At 36.4% G+C, this 22,932-nt stretch overlaps 1 protein-coding gene across 1 annotated transcript in view; it reads left to right on the forward strand.

Annotated features, from left to right (window-relative positions):
- Nucleotides 1-22,932, forward strand: part of LOC122803833 (interferon lambda-3-like) — a 51,572-nt gene that overhangs the window by 15,931 nt on the left and 12,709 nt on the right. The window contains exon 5 of the mRNA XM_044073517.1: nt 12,220-12,294. Coding sequence (XP_043929452.1) covers nt 12,220-12,294 — 75 coding nt within the window. The remainder of the gene's footprint in view (nt 1-12,219; nt 12,295-22,932) is intronic.

A 22,932-nucleotide genomic window follows, 5' to 3' on the forward strand; every position in this document is an offset into this window, starting at 1 on the left:
GTTGACAGGAGAGAAAGTACAACAATTCAAGGAATTACTCAGGGCTCTAGCACCCTAAGAAGAGGAGGAAATAGGTGGAGTTGAAGAAGAATGTCAACGCCTAAAAACAGCATGTGTTAGGACTACAGAAAAGATATGTGACCGAGCCAGGTATGTAAATAAGGTAGGTTTTAAATTAGGTGATCATTAAAAGTACATTTACAGCTTTTACACTTGGTAAGATTGTATTTTAGCACAGTTGTTAATACTGAGGAAGAGCTGAAGTCTCTGATTTTAGGGGGATTTGGTTCCAAACATTTCAGAGCAATGATGGATAAACTATGGTAGGTTTAGTAAACTCGTGTGAAGGACATCAAGATAGCTATGGCACTGGTGGGCAAAGATCTTAGTTGTTTTGATTCTCTTGTAGTGAGTTTAATTGTTATGAAAAGAAACAACTTTAGTATAAGTAGTTGTAAAGTAGGGAGCCCTGTATCAGATCAAGTTATTGTTGAATTGTGAGCTGAGCCATATGTTTTTTCCTAAGACCAGAGCAATGGTGTTTTCTTCAGGAGTTAGAGTAATGAAATGGAGAACAGAATTAGCAGTGGTTTGTCAGCAGGTCAAATTTTACTTAAACAGTTGATGTAACAAGTATAAGTCATACTCAAAATGACTGAGTAGTATGCCCTTACCTATTGTGCTTATTATATTAGGGGATAATAAGTGAGAACTTCACAGGCCCAAATAAGATATTACTTACTTTTAGCTTTGGTTTATTAAATATGGTATTTAAAGTTTTGGGTGATTAGTACAAGTACAATAAGGGTTAGGAAAAATAGTTAGTGGTGGCTAGAAATTTGTTTTCATTAGTTGCTATGTGCCAATTTGAGTCTACTTACTTGAGTTTCTGTGATGAACCAAATAAATTAGCTTTGGATTGAGATATGTTAAGAATTAAGTGGATGCTCTGTAGCCAGGTAAATATGATGTAGATGTCTTCCACTAGAGATAACCTGATTGTATGATGGTTGTAAGCAGATCTTCCTAGAACTATTTCATCCGCATACAGCAGTAGTGTGTGCATGATGACAGCTGGAATGCAGTTTGTTAACAAAGAGTGAGAAAATTACTGAGACAAGAGTAAAACCTTGAGGATCACATTATTTAAGAGGAGCACAGAATGGAAAAATGATGTCAATTTTGATTTTGAATTGGCTGTTATTGAGGTAGTTGTTAAACCTGTTTATAGTGGCATAATTGAGGCCTAAGATTATGAGTACAGTGGGGAGATGAATGCTTGCTATTTCAAAGGAAAATACACTAGACATAACCAAACTCTAAGATAGTTATAAACATTGTTCACTACATTTTTACAGGTATCAGTATGAGCAAGGGCCATACCTCTCAACTCTACAGATTTTCGCAGAATGCCCAGATTTTCCCCTAATATTTTTGGTCCATTTTTCATAAAATTGTGGTTTTCTGGCAAATTAATGGCAAATCATTAAAGACTGAAGTTAGAAAATAATGAAATACATTTGAGTTTCAGACTTCATACCCTTCAGAAAAATTCATGCTAATGTAAAACCTGTTATTCTATCAACTTTCTAAGTTTGTAAGAGCAATATTTAAAAAATATCCCTATTTTTGGACCTGTGTTCCACTTTTATATATGGCTTTGTCCAAATGTCTTGCTCTAAGAGGTTGAGGGGTATGGCAAGGGCACCAGGCATGATTACCCCTTTTCCCCTTTACCATTTGCACACCAGTTGTATGTATCAGGAATAATCCAAAGGTAACTGGTACACCAAATGGAAATTCAGTATATTACATTTTTCAAAGACAAACCATTGGATTAACTTTTAACCCTTTAACCTATCTCACTATGGTACTATCTCATGTTATGTTCTAAATTCAGTGAAGACAGTTGTCCTCCCAATTTGTTATTTCTAGTTGTTATTCCTCTCTTTGAATACTAAAGGCTCAGTGTAAATTTCAGTAAGTGTGCATATTTAGGAGAGCTTGCAGGGGGTTTACATAGGGAAGTGTCAGGGTACAACTTTAACCTTATAATGAAAAATTTGGGAGAAGACTCTCAGTAGATGGAAACACATCTCTTTCTCTCACTAAATGAGATGTTGTTAAAAATAATAATAATAATAATCTATTCTCAAAAAACTGCATGTTACACTATAGCAAACAGTTCAGGTCCTCCCACTGACATTCAGTATAAGTGGTGCAAGGGGACATACAAATTAGCTAGGTGGCCCTCTTAACAGATTTACTCTTCAGTTCTATCCATATGAATAATATAGATTTCTTGGAGTCATGTTGAAAGCTCGATGACACATTCCTGAAGACAAAAAAACTCAAAGTAAATCTCTCTGACTGTTTTTATTGATATTTTCATATTTACTGCAAGTAAAAGTTAAACATATGATTGTTCTAAAAGGATTACACTGTTGCACTGGATATTGACATTTATTGAAACAATGTCATTCATACCCAGCTTTGTAGTTTTTAAACTAAAATTTTAATTTTTTAAATATTACAAAGGCCCACACAAGCAATTATTTATTTTATAGCTCAGCCTGTGTTGATGCATAAGGAAAACATTAAGTGCCTGCTGTATGTATTCAATAGACCACATTTAACTGATTTTTTTTAAACTCATCACAACTTTATTTTGATAACTCATTGTAAAAAAAGTTCATATAATAATTGCAATAGTGTTCATTCCTACAGTATATAATACAGTTCTGTTGTAGAAACATTGCTTACTAGCTTAAACACTACATCAGTCAGGGATGGTTTTAAAGAAATACATTATAGTACAGTACAGAAAACAGCTAAACAGATACAATAAAGGGAGGTTAAAACCGTATGATGACTGATGTTTAAAAATGAAAATACTCCAATATCCATGACACTCAGCCATGTCTGCCCTTTTATATGACCATTAACTAAGTATATTTTGATATTTTAAAAAAGTTGAGTACTTACAAGTCTCATAACTCTTACATTTAGCAAACATGGTAGATAACATGGTAGCAATTGCAGTGAATATCCATCTTATTTGTAGACTTTCAGTCTGGAAGTGTGAATTTAAAATACCCAGACCATAAAATCTGAATGTGATAGCTTAGGCATCCTTAAAGCTCCAAATATCCAATCAGTAATGATGTTCCATAGCCTGCTTATCCTCAGGCAGTGAACATCTGATGTCACACAGTGCCAGCAATTGCTATACTTCTTAAGTCCAAACTTAAAGAGCCTGTTTGGAGTGAGGTGCCAATGATATAGCATTTTGGAGTAGGCAAATCTTGAAAGCAATATATATCTCTTACCCCATAATCTACTAAGACAAATATTCAATTTATTATTAATGACTGAGGTATCTAACATTGCATTCCATTTATCATTGATGTCCATAGGATCCTCCATCAGATGGTTATAAAAAAATTCAACCTAGGAGGCACCTCTGAATGAAAGGATGGAATTACCAGATCCCATGTAACTATACTGGTTTTACTTGGTTTTATCCTTAAAAACACTATTTGGGATGCAGCACTGCAGCTGTAAATATGGATTAACCCTTTTAATATCAATCCATGTTGTCATGGGTTTTAGAACCCCATCCAAAATATCAGAAAGAGAATATATCCCTGCCTCAATCCAGTTCTGTTACTATTCACTAACAACATGGATGGTTATAGATAAAAGTAAAGAGGATTAAATAAGAATATTAAATTTTTTGGGGAAGGAATTAAGGCAGTGTCAAATCATAGATCTAACCCCCTGGATCCCAAACTATGAAGGTATGAATTGGTCATAAGGGTGGCATTGTTTGCAATCTAACAAAAACCTCACAAAGCTCCAGCAGTGGTTTCCTCTTCATCCTTGCCTAATCACATCTCTGTCACATCCCAGAAAGTGGGGAACTTAAAAACACCCTACTAGGTGGGAATAAATATTTTCTCCTATTGATTTTGTGTTGTTTCCCATCCCAGATAAAGTCAGCAACCATCCTTCGTGCCTTATAAGTATAGTCAGAAAAAGTTGTATAAGGTCAGTGTTGCAGAATTAAAAGTATCTTGGGAATCAAAAAAGGTGTTAGTCGCTTGGATGTGGTCTACAAAAGTGCAGTTTTTTTCTTTTTCCATTTAAGTATCCCAATATGTCTTCCATAGGCTTCATATTCAATTACACCAATTTAGTCATGTCTATGGACATAGCAATGCCCAAATAAGAAGCTTTATTCATAACAGAAATAGTATTAAGAGATGGTATTAATGATTGTGATTCAAAGAGAAAATGTGTGGAACATGGTTTTTGATCTGTTTGCTTGAAGCCATGTGATCAAAGTAATTGACTCAAACATATCTGAACAGTGCTAATTTAACTTGCTGGAACCCTTAACCACACTACCCAGTCATCTGCAAACCAAGTGGTGAGTGGATGCATGGTCTTATCCATAGCCAGCACACTTGGTCTGGAAATATTCATCTATAACTGAGACCAATAAGATAAAAATCAGAAGGGGAAAAAGGAAAACCTTCTTTGATACCTTTCAACAGTGGTATTAGTTCAGAAGGGATACTGGCAGGCCATGGGGTTCTGATAACATCGATTGCACCCAGCTAATAAACTCAGTCTCATCCCTTTCCAAATACACTTGAAGTTCAAACAATCAAATGCTTTATTAAAATCTAGTAAGAGTGCACCAGTCAGCCATTTACTACCCAGTCATAGGTTCTGAATATTGAGCCAAGTTCTAATTGGGCCGGGTCTCCCCTTTGCTTTTCTAAAACCCAGGTGATTGTCAGAGACTATTCTTGGTGCAATATTTTCCAGTCTCAATGCCAGCATCCTGAAAAACATCTATTTGTAATAAATAGAATGGTCTAGAACTAGCTGGTGACAGAGGAACCTTGTGAGGTTTAAGGAACATCATGACCTGTGCTGTAGTAGTATCATTAGGGACACTCCCCAACCCCAACTTCCATGGCTCCTTGATAAAAAAAAACATAACCGGGAGAAATGTAATTGTTCTTTAATTGATTTATAGAAATCAGACATTAGGTCATCCATCCCTGGTGCTTTCCCTTGTGCAAGCTTGTCTATGGCAATTTCTGTTTCTTCAATGTGATAGGTCAGGAGAGTGAGGCTAGGAGATCTCAAGATAGATCAGGAGGACAGAGCTTGGTGCATAATTCCAGGGTGCTAGAACCTTGTGGGTGGCAATAGTGGTATGCACTCTAAGGAGGATTTTATTTATTTGTAAGGGTCCCACATGCACCACCCCATCTAAATCCCATATAGTAGCAATACATGATTTGCGATCAATATCTTTACATTTCTCTTGCAGTATCTTGATTGAGGACATCCCTGCTGCTCAGTTTAGCAACTTAGATCATTCTCATAAGTCATGGATATTATGAAATTGTATAACCTTTTCTCATGTTTCCAACTTTTGCTTCTCCATAATACTTCTTTGATAGAGTAACTAGATTGTTTAAATTCTCTCTGCGACAATACATTTGGATGAAAGTACAGGGAGATGATGCTGTTGTGCCTCTGACGTCTCAAACCTAATCTGCCTCACAAATGCCCAACATTTATATTTGACGTTTCCTCATTTTGTAAGCATATTTCCCTTGGACTGTAATGTTTGTGTCTTTCGGCTTTTCCCGGTTAGGGGTCGCCACAGTAGGACTCCGGTCCGCTAATGATTGGTAGTTGATTTTTACGTGCCGAGTTACCAGCCCTGATGCACAACCTTCAACGAAGGTACGCCCATTCACGCATGTCTCCACACAGAAGATGCTCTAGCTGAGATTCGAACTGGACAGCGTCTTACTGTGAGGTGACAATGCTACCACAGCACCACCACCGCAGTTTCCTCGGAATGTAATAAACCAGCTAAATAATTTGTTATAAGATGGGCCAGATTATGTTGTGTCAGTATTTTGCAACAATAAAGGGCTTAACTTTCATTATTTGAAAGTAGGGGCTGGTGAGCAAGTTGTAAAATGCTGAGTAACTATATAATGGCCCAAAAGAGTACTGTTTCACAGTTCTGAAGGTTTTACTACATGCAAAACTGCACTGTTTACCAACCAGTAATTAAGCCTAATGACAGCCCTCAAGGCATAATAAGGAATATTACTTGTCTGTCAGCTGGAGCAAGCTCCATACATCAAAAATATGTAAACACAGCTTCTTATAGATTTTGGGAAGACGCAATAGTTACTAGTTGACTATTAGACCATCTTGAGTTCAGAAAAGAGCATGGATCTCCTTACTAAAGGCATCCAAAATATTGGGATTGTCTTTGCTGAGGCTATAGAAATCAGCTAAAAGCTGACGTTTATATCCTACATTGACCCTAACCACTACCAGTGTACCTTGGTGATAAGTCTTGATTTTATCAAGCATCCATCCCAAAGAATGATGTGTAAGAGTCACTACCCCTAGCTGCAGATGCACATGAAAAAAAAAACTTTTAGCCCTTTTCACTTTGCAAAGGCTATCCTCACAACTTTCTTTTAATCTTTGTTTCTAGTAGATAGGGTACTTTGGCGGGTCTATATCATATGAGTAAATCGCACAAATTGTGAACACTCATGATATCGAAAGTACCGGACCTCGAAGTGCTTTTTCTTAGATCGATGTACAGTGAAGAATGGGATATTTGCCCTTTCCTCACTGTAGTGCAATCTTGGAGTTGGAATATATATTTAGCGGGGGGTGTGGGGAGCACAGCCCCCCACAATAGGAAATTCGAGGTCCTGTACGTTCAATGTTATGAGCGTTCACAATTTGTGTGATTTGCTCGTATGACATAGACCCAGTTTGGCACCACACTGATAAAGTTCATTAAGTATGGCATTCATTTTTATCACTGTGGATGCTCCTTTTACATTCCAGGCAATGAACCAAACATCGTTGTAATACTGAAATGGAAGAGTTATAGTTAATTATTACTAGACCAGAAGAGGACAGAAAAGTCCCCAGTGAAACAACTGCACTAACTAAAAAGGTACAATTTATCCAATCAGCAAAAAAGAGTGCACGTATAAAGTTAGAAAACAACTCTTGGGTGAAAAAGAAAGAAGTAAAAAGAATAGATCTAAATTAACCTTCCATTTAACTCTGTCATTATAGTGCTTATATGAGAGATGGGGTCATTTATCTGCAATTTGTATAATTCTTTGACAAGCCAACCCATAGTAAAAAAAAAAATAACTCATACCCTTGTGACTTCATATAAGTCCATCCAGGTTTGTTTATTATGCCTAATAATAAAAACAGCCTTAAGCATTGACTTGCTTGTCTGAGACAATTAACAGAGTTTTATCCAGCTGCATATTGTGAACAAAATAGCTACCCCAGTCAGTGGCTGTAAAAGCACTACTTAGACTGTCACACAGGTTTGAGTCTGACTACACTCAGTTTTTTTTGGATATTTCCCTTATCCAATGGATAACAAAAAGTCAAATTTAAAACAAGGTTGGGGTCCACATTGCCAGTCCATAACTGTTCTAACTGACCAATTGCAATAGATGAGATAACTGTGCCCAAACAAGACATATTCTCTTTATCTGTCAAACCCTCTACTTCATGTGCATAACCCACAGGCTACATTGGCTTCTGGTAGAGGATAAAGAGATGCCTTCCTCTTGTAAACTCCATTTCATGACATCTTCTCAGGTGACGGATGGCTTTATCAGATCTCTGTATTTCTTAAGCTGCTGCTGCTTTATAGTGAATTGGAGGCCAGTCATTCATGCTGCCTTCCTCTTTGAGAGGACCCACTCATAACACAGAGAGCATTAGCATAAGACCTTACTTTACAACTGGTTGATATACAATGTACATTTTCATCTTGCTGAGGAAAATGAAATATAGTTTTTATAGATGCTTTACTAATACAGAGAAAAACAGGGAAGAACAAATTGACTTCATAGCCCAGGTCCCTAAAAGTTTGCAGATAAGGCACCATTTGCTTTTTTAAATGAGGTGGCACTCCAGTCTGGTGCAATTTTCAATGCTTGACTCCATTCTTTAGTCACTCTGTGTATGACCTCTGGCTCATTAAAATCTAAGAATTGAAATATAAAGTGTTTAGACAGGTTGTGGGATTTGTTTTTGTTATTTATTTGGCGGGTCCTTTCTATGATGGAAGGGTTAGATGTTTTTGAATATAAAGGTCCTTTTTAATGCATTCCATTTTGCAGCAGGCTGTTACTCATAAATTATTGCAGCAGATCTGGACTTCATGGTAGTCTATTTTGAGAGCTAATTTCTCCTTACTCTCTTGGAGGTCCTCTACCTTTCTAGAGTGGAGTGCAATGATTGATTCCTGCTCTGTAATCACTGTGTGTTGCTGTCCCATCACTAACTCATTATTTGCAGTGCAGTTTGGCTTCACATGAGGCAGCTGTCTAAAGCTGTAGTTCTGAGTAAATCCATTAATGAGTCAAGCAAAGCTCAAATGGTCTTCAGATCTTTAGTTAATGTAACGCTGTCTACTGCCATGGTGTCATCAAAAGGAATTGTAGGTCCCACTGGCTAGGACTCAAGACATGTCACCTGGATTGTTGCTGCTCCCAGAGGAAAGTTTCTTTAGCCATGCTATCGTATGGTATTGTAGTGTCCTTAGAAACTGCCTGTGAGGTCACAGACTAGCTACATTTGAATTTTAATGCTTGTTCTAGAGCACATGAGGATAAAGATCTACTTCATGCTTCCTCTCCCATGCACAGTTCCATGCAACTCTATGTGGGAAAGCATCTCTCACACCCCTAAATGTAAATATACCAATTCTGATATTGCACATCTGTGGAGAAAAGGAAGGTCTCCCCTAATGACAAAAGTGCTTTCAGCTGAAACAGCACTCACCTACATAACTGTCAACAGATTCGACACATTGATATGTTTTAGTTTTTAATTAACATAGCAAGACATGAAAACAATTAAAATCAAGACCTGGATTTTTCTGGAGTGGCAGCACTACCAGTGACCTTAGAAGGCAAGGATTCATGATATGACAATACATTTAAGAAAGTATAGTTAGGGAAAAGCCAGATGGCAAGTTCAAATATCAAAATTCTGCTGGGATCAATCAAGAAGTTTTGCTGTGTTATCAAGCTTAAGAATCAATCCCCTTTGTTTTACCTAAATGAGGGTTATATAAAGAAATACCACAAGAATGGAACAGCGTTCTCAGTTTGTGGTCATTATATGATATAAAAATGCAATTTTTTTGTGGGGGGGTTATGTTTAAATCGTTTCAAAATATAAATTCAAAGGAAAACATCTACCATAAAGATCTCTGTAGGTACATTTATGTCTGACATTTACTTTCCATCCAGAGGTGGTCGCGTACATGTCACCTTTCCTTAAATATAGTCTTTAAGGTTATTAATTCCTCTGTAAAGCAACTGAGGTATTATATGCATTCTTTTCATCTAAATGTAAATCCTTTGGGTTAATGTAGTAAAAAGATAAGCATTCAGACAGATGTTGTGAAAAGGGTACTAATTGTAAAAAGGGTACTAATTGTGGATTATTTTCCACATTTATTTGGTAAGGGCACTTGGAAATAGAGATTATTGAACTGAAAGATTAATCTCTACCTTTTATAAATGTAAGAACTCTAAATTATATTCCACATTTTCTGATCCAGTGTGCTGGAGGTGTTAACAAGATACTTTATGCTCATGAGGGCATATTTTCTGGGATTGTGAATCTATGAAGAAGTTTGGGGAGATCTGAGAAAATTGCATCCTGCCAGGTTTTCAAGAAGTTATTCTTGGAAAAATAACATTTCTGCAGTGTGTTTTAAATACAAATTTGAAATGGTAAGGTACATAATCACAACTGATTTTAAATGTATTATATGAAAGTCAAAATCTACCACTGCCTTAGCTATCACAGAGCTCAACAGTTAGTAAATGGGTTAAAAGTAGGCATAAATTTTTAAAGTGGATAATAAGCTTTACTTTATCGGCTTCAATGCAGCTGGTCTTTAAACTGACCTGTCTGCAATTTTTCAAGTTAATGCACCCATTTGTCATGTACAGTCACTGTACTATTGTAGACACTTTTCTTAATATTTATTTTTATCTATGATGTCATCACATGTGCAGTTCCAGTTTAGTGGGCATGGAGGCATAAACACAATCCACATAGGATGACTTTGTTTTTTTTTTTTGTTTTTTTTTTCTGTTGTCTAGAATTTAATTTTATCCACTCTTGGTAATTAGTGTTAATAGGTGTATTTATTATGTTTTTATGTATTTTGAATACTTTATTTCACTTTATTTGTTATTGTTCAATGTGGAAACATGTAACTACTTTTAGGTAATAATATTATATTATCATAAATATTACATTGCCCCTCAGTCATTGCAGTCATGATATAAGTTGTTTTATTTGATGGATGCTACCTGGATGTGTGAAAACTGGCTTTCGGTAATAGTCACTGTTGATGTAACCCTTCAACCCCATGTATAAAATGGGAAAAACAGGGCTGATGCCTATATTAATTATGGGTGAGATAACAGCTGAACATCAGCTGATTAATTGACTTTTGGTAGCATGGTGAGTCAGTGAGGATATCACGTTGGCTTTTCAAAATTTATATTTTCTAAACATTGTGTTTTAAAAGCTTTGTTATCATCTTGTTCTTCATTTTATTGTGAGACCATATGCTGCAAGTCTGTACATTTTCTTCTGCATACCAATGCCATTTTGTAGTTCAATAAATATGTTGCACACTTTTTATTTTTTGTACATTTTTTCAAACTACTAAATTTGTTGCACTTTAAATTATGGTATAATATATGTTACTGCATAATGTGAAGCCATATGATTTTTTTCTATGCAAAAAATCCTACTGAAATACAGTTTAGCTTGTCTATGACTTCAGTTTAGATGCAGTATATGGGCTTTTATATGCTTTCAGCACATAATAATACTGCAATTTTGATACAAATATATATATATATATATATATATATATATATATATATATATTTCCCCTTCACAAGATCGAATGAATGGAAGCTCGAAATCCATAAGCTCAAGACCAGAATCCCGAACTTCCATTCACTCGGAATTGTGAATGGGAAGTTTAGGGTTAGAAAAAAAGAGTTCAGTTACCGTTTTGCAGGGGACTGTCATCTAAGAACTGTGTGACCGCACTATCGCGGAGTACTGGGAAATGTTCCGTTTTGCGCTTATGCATATAGCGCGGAATGGGATATTTCCCTTTCCTTCGCTGTAGTGCGATCTTGGAGCAGGAATATTTAAGTAGGGGGGTGTGGGGAGTGCAGAGTTCAAAGCCCCCCTGCAAAAACACTAGAAAGGTGTTTTTTTTTTTTTTATTTCCCCTTCACATTTTCAAGGTTCTGTAAACTCGAGATTCTGGCTTCGGAGTTATGAATTTTAAGTTTATAGGAATTCGATCTTGTGAAGGGGAACCATATTTTATATATATATATATATATATATATATATATATATATATATATATATATATTTTTTTTTTCCTGATAAAGGCAGCCTTTTGTTGAAACTGGTTGGATTTAATTTCTCTATGAGGCTGATTCAAATCTGGATGTCACAGTGCAACTGCCATCTAGCTCAGGCAAGTCTTCTAATAAACTATGGATATAAAGGTATAGAAATTGGCAGTTGCCAGTCAGTTGGCTTACAGGATTAATGAGCTATTAATGAGTTTCTTCTTCTCGTCTAGTGGTGCAAGGTTTGATTCCTGAAACTTCCATTACCTGCCTGTGTGACTCTGTGCAAGTCTTGCTCCTGGACTCAATCTTAAAAGAGATCCATGAAGATCAGTGCTCCATCCCAGAAAACAAATAAAATAAATCTGTGGTCGGGCAGAAATAGATTTTTTCCTTTAACGTATGACACACAGCTCTACAGTGTTTGGTGCAGCAGTTCCCCAACTTTCAAGTGGCTAGGGTAATCAGAAACATACGTGCCACACAGGGACTGCATTCTTATCATCCTGAATGATAGCCATTATGGTTAGACAGGAAGTTTTTGTGATGCTGGAATGGATTTGCTGATTTGTATAAAGTATACACAAAATATTTTATTCACAACATGACTACTCTACATGTGATGTACATCACTTAAAAACGTAACTAGTCATAGACTATTTTATATATGTATATATTCACATTTGATTTACTTGTTATTTTGCAGGTGAATTCTACTGCTATAAAATCATACAGCAGAAACCTAAGAAGACATTTGAGGAAACTTAAACTGTATGAAAAGGTGCGTTTGATATCAGTTTAGTTTCTTATTACAGAGATCAAAAACTGTGATAGCCAGTCACATTGTTTCTTTATGTTGCATGGTCATTGCTGTTAACAGGCTTTGCTTTTGTCAGTAAGGTTGCCATTCTTTAACACCAGACGTATATGTTTATTACATGGATCTGTCTGGAAATCTTCCTCTGGATATGAATGATATCTTCTAACATTTATATAAAATGCACATTGCAAACATTTATTGCCTTGGGTGGTATTGGTATTTATACTAATTGTGCAGTCCCCATGGAAATAAGAATTGTTTTTTTGTGTTTAGTCACTAAGTACTAAAGATATGTGGTAGAATGTTTATATTGACAGAAGGCTCTTCAGATGGACGTATAAAAACTGTTCAAGAAAATATCAAATACATTACCAGGCAAAAGAGATCTGTTTTGATATGGATCACTGTCAATCAATTAAAATCCATTTAACTGAAAAGTGGGCCAAATGAAACTAAAGTGATTACTGTAATTTGTAATTGGCTTGTTCTTCTTGGAAGAGGGGCATTTCCTTAATATCTCCTTACAGGGGGCTTTATCTCTTGTTTCCAAGACATAATATAATTAAGCCTTTGGTCAGTGTACCTTGGGCCAACAACAAGCCTCTATTCATAGCAACCTAATTTAATGAATGTACTTCTCAGTCAGGTGCATATGACTGGATGAACATTATACAAGAGGGCAGAAACACTCACTGATGATTTTAGTTCACAACATTTTCATAAGACATTTCCTTACTTTGTTTCTTATGGCAATCATTTTAATACAACCACAACTTATGGTCAATAAATAGAAAAGTAAATAAAAAATTATGCATTTTAACATATAGCTATGAAATATAATACCAAGTTACTTTCTTAATTACATTTAAGATGCTATCACCATTGCGAAAGTTAAAAGATAAACACCATAGGAAAGAAAACCGAGTATTTCTGAAACTGCAGTTATAAAACAAGCTACAAAGACAAAGGATAGTTTGAGAGTTTATAATACCCAGCAATATAAAGAGATCAGGAAAATATGCAATGATAGTATATTTATTAATACTTTACATGTAATGCAAATGGCTACACTGATTGTAAAAAGCATCCCCTAACTTTGATACCTTTCCTCTATTAAAGTTCAATTAATTAAAATGTAGGATATAAACTTAAATGAACTGCACGCAAAACAACTGACAAGCTTAGAGATTGTCTAATATGTGATTTTTATTAAACTTTGGATTTTACATTGCTCTGTTCTTCTTTGAGCCACCTTTGGAACTGTTGCTTGATTTGCAGTGTTTTTGGCTGATCTCAGACTTTACCTCTTGACCCACATTTGCCTGTGTACTTTTAAATGCAAAAATGAGTCTAATAAACCTACAAATATCATTATTATTTGTAAGAATTTACCAGTTCCTCTAAACATTTTAACAATTTGCTGAAAACATCTGTTAAATGTACCTACACATTTTACAAAAATAATAATGATATTGGTAGATTTATTACTGACAGACCAATTTTTGCATATAAAAGTGCAAAGAATCTAAAAGTACAGCTCTGTTATAAGGATAAACTACAGGTGACTAAAGGTTAAACGTGTAAGTAGTCCAGGTGGAGTTAGACATTTAGGGATGGGTTTCTCACTGAAAGATGCTTCCTCAGTATATCTGATGTAACTGTAGTGTAACTCTCAATGTTATTACACCTGGGTCATGGCAACCTAGTTACTCAGTCAACAAAGTCTTAGGTAGGCATATAGATAATGTAATATATGTTCATTAAGTTTTTACATATCTTTTACCTCACAGACATATTTAACCACAATCAAACTATTATACACTACAAACCACAAGGAGTTTCTTATTCAGCACAAGAAAATACCACCTATTTTTAGAACAAAAAAGAACAATCACTTAGTTATCCCTCTTAAAAAGCTTTCTGTTAACATTGTGGAGATGGTATCTGTATCATGTCATCTGACAACAGAAAGACCACAAAGGTGCTGTTTAAGTGTCTAGTGCCTTTGCTTTTCTACTGTAGAATTCAGCTTATACAAGAAATAATTCTTTAGTAGTTAAGTGTGTTACAGGTAACAGAAGAAGCATTCACATTAGAACCTAATCAGGAAATGAAGACCACATGAAGAAGGTAGTGCTTATCTGAACACATAATACACTGCTTCTTCTGTGAAAGATATTTGGTCTAGTGTTTAATGGTATTCTGAAGGAGAATCATAAGACACACACAGTAAGATCTTTCTAACAGCACCTTTCTGGTGTTCTGTTTTCATATAACAAAGTAGTAATGGATACTATTTGCATGCTTAATAAAGTTATTTTCAAATAGCATTACCGTGGTTGCATTTAATAATGGCATCTTATATATGCTGGGATTTTTAACTGATTTTTATGTGAGGGATTGATGTAGAAACTCATATTTATTATGATGAAAAAGGAATACCAGTAAAGCAGAATGTATGGCAAAGTGTTATATGGCATTTTGAAGAATATTGCTAATGTTTCATAGATACGTAAGCCAGAAATACTTGCATATGTTTCATATTTTACCTTTCATTTCACGTCAGTTTCCTACAAAAGTATGTTGCATACTACTGAGTTAAAAATTTCAGCAGGTGGTCAAAAAACACATGGATCCATCCATCCAACCACAAGGCCCATTTTCCCATTTTTGTGGTGTCACTCCAACAGTGACAGTCACTGAATATCCCATAAGACATGGGTTCAACTGCTGAGGATTTCACTCTTGTATAAACTGTGTGTGTGTGTGTGTGTGTGTGTGTGTGTGTGTGTGTGTGTGTGTGTGTGTGTGTGTGTGTGTGTGTGTGTGTGTGTGTGTGTAAAATAGAGCAAAAGGAATTGCTATGTAATATATTTTCAGCTTGCAGTAATGGCAATTTACGAAGTTTCCACAATATTAATAAAGTTGTACTGTAAATATGCATATTTGTTTTCACAAGGTTTTAACCATGCTTTAATATATCTTTTAGTTGCCAGTGGTTTGTAAGAACGGTTTCCTAAAGTTTTTCATTTATTTGGTTCATTTTTAATTTGAGTTTTTCACTCATAATAAAGACAACATTCATGCTTAAATGGAGGATCGGTTCTAAATCTGCCTACTGCTTTATTTCTAAAACTATTAGTATTTGCTGGGACTTGTTTTTAGTTGTGCATAAAATGGATCATTAAGTAATATGATGGGTCAGTTTTCTTGACTCATATTTAAACATATAGTTCTCTTTGACGGGCCACCTCCTTACTGATTGACTTGACAATAGCAGTCTTAACTGGTCAAGTCATATCTGCATGCTGCAGTGTAAAAACTACAAGAAAAGCCTAGCCAAGCTATAGTTTTCAATGTATGATACCTTAAACCTCTTGTAATACTGACTCATGGAATATATGCAAATTACCTCTTTGTTTCAGCTATATGGCTTCTGGATGTCCATGAATTTTTCCTTTTCTTTTTAGGTCTTTATGGACACTCAGGCCAATAAAGCCAAACTCCACTAGCTGCGGACATGCATGTTTCAGCCTAAGAGACTGAACAGTAGTACATTATTGTATGGTAGGCATGATCAGCAAGGGAAATATGGAGCTTTATGCTTATGCAGAGGGTAGGCCCTCATGTACTTTCCATGTTTGGTGTCAACTTCTTTCAAGATTCAGGGCTAAAGTCAACAATAATTGGGGTAAACCCAAAATTAGTAATTTTTTTTTTACTCTAATTTAAAAGTTTCTAAACAACAGGTTTTGCATTAGCATGCCTTATCTAAAGAATAAGAAGTACGAGCCTCTAATGTCTGGCACTATTGACTGACTGCAACCCTCAGTAATTTAACAGAAAATCAAAACATGTATGATGTACGTACAGGGAACAAAAATAAGGATGATGTGCAAAATCAGGGATATTTTAGAGGTATTCATGTTGAGGGTGTACCTTCCAAAATGCTGTAGCTTAAGTGCTCTAATTCTAAAAACACACAGCCTCAGAGATTAGTGCAGAACCTGGTTTTATAAGAAACCAGCTGTTACATTAGGTTCATAGGTACATAAGTGTATACCAGACCAATGTCCACTAGGGCCTTTATAAGCCAAGCTGCGCAACCTAAATGAGTCCCTTTATACATTTTTGGGAGATGACATAACTCTCAACCTCTTATCACAAAAGATCTGGACCAAGCCTAAACTAATGAGAGGGACAAAGACCCAAAGATAGGGAGAGATTTTAAATATTGCTGTTATAAACTCAGAAAGTTGTTAGAATAACAGAATTTGTGTTAGCATGCATATTCTGAAGGATGTGAAGTCTGAATCTCAAATATATGTCATTATTTAATCATTATTTAGTGACTTCAATCCACAGTGATTTGCCAGTAAACCACAAATTTTATGAAGAACAGACAAAAATGTGAGTCAAAAATCTGGACAGTTGAGAGGCGTGGGAGAGAGGTATGTTAGTTTGGATATTGCCATGGGTTTTAGAGGGGTTATGTTAGTTTGTACATGATTTACAGTTTATCTTTATCCATCAGAGACATGGGGGCCAGGCCCAGACTGAATTTCTGATTTGACTTTGGCACCAGTCAAGTGTCTGTGTTAGACTCTCTTGCAAAATATTAGTGTTTTGTGGGAAATTTACACTTGCTACTACTTTGCAATCATCTATGAGCTTGTTCAGCCAGAGGTAGTTGACACTGGCCTTGACATCCAAAAATTGGATAGCCCCGACTTCCAAGAAGTGGATGCCAAAGAGGAGCAGGCCCAGCATGCAGCCCTGAGGGGACCCTGTTGGTTATCTGTCTCTGTGTAGAGGTTATCTCACCAATCCTAACTTCATGGGTCCAATCTATGACACAGTTGGCAATCCAACATGAAATATAGGATTTTATGCTTATTTGGGAGAGCTTGATGACAATGCTCAAGTGGGGTATCATATCAAATGCTTTAGCAAGGTCAAGGCAGGCAGTATGCACCATTTTCCCTCCTCCATTGCCTTGGTGACTTTCTCAAAGAAATCCACCAAGTTTAGCAAGCATGACCTTCCTTTGACTAAGATAATCTGGGTTGGGTCCAAGTGCTTGAAGGCTGCCTATGTCTTTGTTGATAATTTCCATGATAATTCATTCCATGATTTTCATACAAGTCTAGTCATACTGATGGGTCTGTAGTTTGCAGGGTCTGTTGATGGTCCTGCCCTGTGAAGAGGGATGATCATTGCGGTCCTCCACTTTTGTGGCACAAAGCCAGTTTTGAGACTATAAATACTCGCTAACATGGCCCTCATAGGTCATGTTTCAGGCTATTCAGGAGGTTTCCTAGAATACTGATGGGGTCCACAAAGTCTGTATTTGGCTGTTGCGAGCACCACCAGGACCTGCTCCTTATTAATAGCTGGGAGGGTATGTTTGTAGATATTTCTTGGGGGGATGGCTGGGGATGAGTGGTGTTAAAGTTTGAGCAGAATTTGCCAGCCAAAAGATTCATTATGTCATTCATCTCAGTGAAGGTGGTGTTATTAATCACAAGTTTGACACACTGCACTGTGCTGCCCTTGAAGTTTGCACATAGCTGTAGAAGGCCTTGTGGTTGCCTTTTGGTGAAGCTATATTGACCTTTATTCTTCTTAGTTTCCCATCTAGTTTGATGAGAGAGTACTTTACTGGAGTTGCCGTGTCTGACTTTAGCCATAACATTTTTTCCTTTTATTGTATAATCTGTTTAAATTAAGGTTCTACCTGTGTGGTATGTTTTTTAAGTTGGTTTAGGTTTACTGGTTTTGTGTTACTGGGGACGGTGCACTATTTACTCATATTTGGGAGTACCAGGTCTAACATGTTAGGACCTCTAGTGAGTGTGAGCACCATCTGGGAAAGGGGTTTTGTGTTTACAAAGTGCATGAATCTCAGTACCTGGGGGTTGAGGCCAGGTAGGTATCTCAGTCCCCCAAGTGAAAGCTATTTGGTTGAATGGTGAGTGTCTTGGATAGATCAAAGTATGAACTGTGGGTTTCTTAGGTGACCTGTAGCTTACCTGGATAGGTCATGGTGTGGGATCTTGTCTGTGGTGACCTGCACATGGAGAAGCTCCAGTGCATCATCTTGTTTAACCAACCCAGAGGTCTGCTTGTTGTTTATGTAACTGAGACACTTCCTTCTTTAGTCCCTGTTTGTGTAGCTGATGGTCTAGATGTGTGGAAGGCACTGTGACCTGGCACTGCCTGAGTGCTTTCTGTGGCTTTAACCCAAATCTTGGTGACAACACAGACATCTATATTCTCAACATGAGGAGAGCTTGAAGGGTGTATAGTTCCTTGTTTAAGTTCATGACATTGATCAGTAACACATTAATGTTTCTTTGAGTTGTATTTGCTATGTCCAACATTGCTTTACAAAGGCTGTAAGAAGAAGAAGGATAACATTTTAGCCAATATTCAAAAGACTTACAGGGACAAGTGCAGACTGTCCTTGGCAAAGCAACATGGCCTGTTGACAATGTCCTACCATGGTGACAAACACTGTATCTCCTAGAATGACACCAGAAACTAAGGCCTTTATTGAAATCAGTAGTCTTTGCAATTTTGGAATGAGTACTTAGGTTACAGGGGTGTAACACTCTATGCAGTACAATATTGTTGCATTTAATCAGGCAGTTATGTAGTCAGGAATGAGGTGTAGTCAACTCATAACATCCTCACAACAGATGCTGATAAAGGACTGTGAGAAATATGCATCTGACCTCCATGTGCAGATATCTTTTATCACCATCCTACCTAAAATTCTTTGCCTGCATTGTCAAGCATTTATCATTAGTCTATCTGAGTCATCAGTTTCCACTTAAACTAAAAATAAATCAAAAACATTTGCACACTACACTTATAAAATATATGCACACTCATACACACTAACTTAATCCATTTGAAATGTTAATTTACATCATTAAATGAAAAAATGAGCAAAATGTAAAATAATAAAAACACAACTAAGTGCCTAAAAAGCATTCCCCACCAATAAACACCAACATATCTAAGCATAAACCATAATGCATTACTAAAACACTACCAAAAATACGCTTTCATAAAAAAAAAAAAAACTAAAGTTTGTTAAAATAGCCAGCTTATGCAATTACTGTATCTCATTTAAGTAAATATGAGACAGTAAATTGCCTTCCTCAGATTATCAAGAATGCACAGTATCTCTAAAGAGCAAGAACAAAGGTGCAGAAACATTCTTTATTAGACAGGACTAGGCATTCAGCTACAAATGCTTAGAATGGAAGTGAGGCAGCTACTTTTAGCTTGATGACAAGTTCAGAGTAAGAAAGGTAATGACCAAAACAGATCATGGAGACGGATTTCTTATGACTTACGCAGCGTTAGTGACTGTATACCACAAGAGGGGCAGAGATCAGTTAAGCAAAGGACACAAGGAAACTAGGTGCAGGAAGATGAAAATGTCATTGTAGAAGCTAAGCTGGAAAAGAACAGCAAATTCAGACTCCAAGGTTTCAGCATGTTTCTATATCTATTGGAGGTAACAGTGTGTTTATTCGGCATAGTTACATGTGACTTTTCCCCTTTTTTCCACTGTGGTGCAAAAGTGGGATAACAGTTTCCAGGGAGCTTACCCCTCTGCAAAAATATATATTTTGTGCATTTTTATTCTGTTTTCAACTCACCAATTTGGGTATTTATTTTTCAGAAACTGGTGAGTCAAATGAGCATGTTTCAATAGCTCATAGATAAATATTCAGCATATGCAGTTTAATTTTTTTCTGTTCAGTGCTGTTTTTTCTTATCTCATCTGGACTATTTTTCTAACAGCACTGTCACCAAGATAAGTTCTTGTCTTTGGACTTTTCCATGTGACATAAGAACCAGGGTATGCAAAGAATCTCATTAAGCATAGTAGTTCTTTGGGTTGTGGCTTGTGGCCCAGTGAGGTTAGGGGTATGACTGGTGAATGGGTGATTTATTTAGCTGAGGAACACAGTCAGACCTATCTTTTACTGTGAATCAGCTGACCCTTCTGAGAATGCAGCACTGGTGCCCAAGAGGTGATACAAAAAGGGTGAAGCATGCAGTTCTATTTAAAGTGATTAAAGGAATGTAAGTTGGGAGTGATGGCATCAATATTCAGTGTGCAAAGAGTACCTCTTCTATCCAGCCATTTCCCTTTCTCTATCTCCCAGAAACTGATTTATTTTGTAACATGTCCATAGTTTGACTTTACCTGTGATATTCAAATACTTTGTATATGACTACCTATATCTATATATATATATATATATATATATATATATACATATATATGTGTGTGTGTGTGTGTGTATAAAAATACACACACACATATATATATATATATATATATATATATATATATATATATATATATATATATATATGTGTGTGTGTGTGTAAAGAAAAGAAAATATGTATATATGTATATATGTGTATATATATATATATATATATATATATATATATATATATATATATAGATAGATAGATAGATATTGCTCTACATATGTATATAATATGGATGACTAAGGCTATGAGCTGTCAGTGAGCTGCTTGCTGTACTCCAGAGTTAGATTACCTCATCATCTGGGGGTGCGGAATCTGTAAATGCTAATGCTAAACTTCACCTCTGAAGCTCCATTTGACTTAGACTCTTCTTTCTTCTCCTTTTAGCTGCAACTGTTAGGGGTTGCTACAGTGGTTCAGTGGTCCACAGAACAAGTGGCAGCAGAGTTTTATGGTGTTGAGTTGCCGGCATGGTGCCCAACCTTCCTCAGAAGGCTCACACATTCACATACTCACACCTAGAGCCAATTTAGAATGTCCAATCCACCTGTAGCATGTCTTGGGAATGTGGGAGGAAACTGGGGCACCAGCCAGGAAAAAACCCATGTGAACACAGGAAGGATATGTAGACTCCGCACAGATGGCACCCCCCCACCAAGAATTGAAATGGACAACCTCTTGCTATGATGCAACAACTCCTACCACTGCACCACGGTGCCACCCTCCATTTCACTTAGACTGTACATGAGAAAAAGCTGAAGTATTTACTACTGCCTCAATGTGCTATTATTTGCATGCCCACTGCCATGATTGTATAGATTATTTAATTTGCAAATGCAAACACTACTGAATACGCATACTGTTGAATTACATATGTAAGCCTGGTTCGTGGCTTAAAAGGCTCATTGATCAACTCATATATCCAGATATCAAACAGAAATAAAGAAATAAAGAAATAAATAGTTTCTGTAATAGTTCAGTGGATGTTTGTACAGGATGCTGTTTAAAACTTAGATATGTATCAAGTCAGATATCTTAACTTATCCAGAAACTAAGATTTGACCATTTATATGTTGCCTTCCCTAGTTGTGCAGCTGTCCCATTTGTTCTCTTTGTGCATGTCACAGTGAACATATCTTTGGATATTATTCAGAAGTTAAACTAAGGCACTGGCCCTCAAAATTGTTGCAGATCCTTGAGAAAAAAAGGATTTTTGTTTTATATCTTTTTGCCCATGTTTGCTTGTGTTCCTCCTATCAGACTGTAGTGCACTTGTTCCTGCACTGCTGAGTATCAATACTCAAGGGTGACAGCCGTCCAGAGGAAACTGTCATGTTAGCAGCCATGAGAGTATTTTATGCCCCTTTGCATGTTCACTTCTATCACCTGCCATGGAGGCAGTACTCTCATCCTGTCAGCCTGAAAGACTGGCTTCACCCCCAAAGACCAATGTCATTCATGTTCCTGAATGGACCCTAATCATCTCATGGAGTCTGTCTCCCCCATAACATTGGCCAAGGACTTATTTACTTAGTCCCTTGCCCTCCCCAGGTTGTGTCATGTTCAGGTGCTTCACCAAAGAGACTGTTTATCCCTCCCTGTTCTATGCATGTGCAATCCTTTGCATAAATTGACAGAAGCTGTTAGAACATCTGCGTCTCAATAAAGGTTTATCCCTTTATGCCATGAGTGGTTTGTGAAAAAGAGGATTTTTAATCGTATATAAAATAGTCATGTATACATAAACATAAGATTATCTATAGAAAGTAGCGCTGAGAATAATGCCTCAAATGACAATTCTTAAGACTGCCTGAAGCTTTAACTGTAACCCACATGTGTTTAGAGCAGTTAGCAACCTAGGCACAGGAAGGCTCAGTAGATGAGGATGACGATTTATTTATTTATTTATTTTACATTTGTTAACTGGGAGAGTCCAACTTGATATATGTCCATTTTCAGTGGAGGCCAGGGGAGAAAAGCTCCAGAGCAGTTTAATTGTTAACATAAAAGGTAGCAAGTATAACAAAAAAGGCACATTTGCCAACTTTCACAAGACACATTTTTTTATACACCTTAGAGAAATATGAGACAGCAAGTATAACAAGAAGGCAGATTTGACAACATACAAGACATATTTTTTAAACCTTAGAGAAAAAGTATTCACATTTGGTTTTCTTGTTAATGATGAGAGTTTACAACTACACATATAGACAATAAAAACCTATAGATATGCTGTTACTCTAGTTGATAAAAACAAAGAATAATAAGTTACTAGCCAGGGGTAGTGCAGGTGCA

This window comes from Protopterus annectens, chromosome 6.part0 (genome assembly GCF_019279795.1).
Source record: "Protopterus annectens isolate FY-2018-M chromosome 6.part0, PAN1.0, whole genome shotgun sequence".
NCBI lineage: Eukaryota > Metazoa > Chordata > Ceratodontiformes > Protopteridae > Protopterus > Protopterus annectens.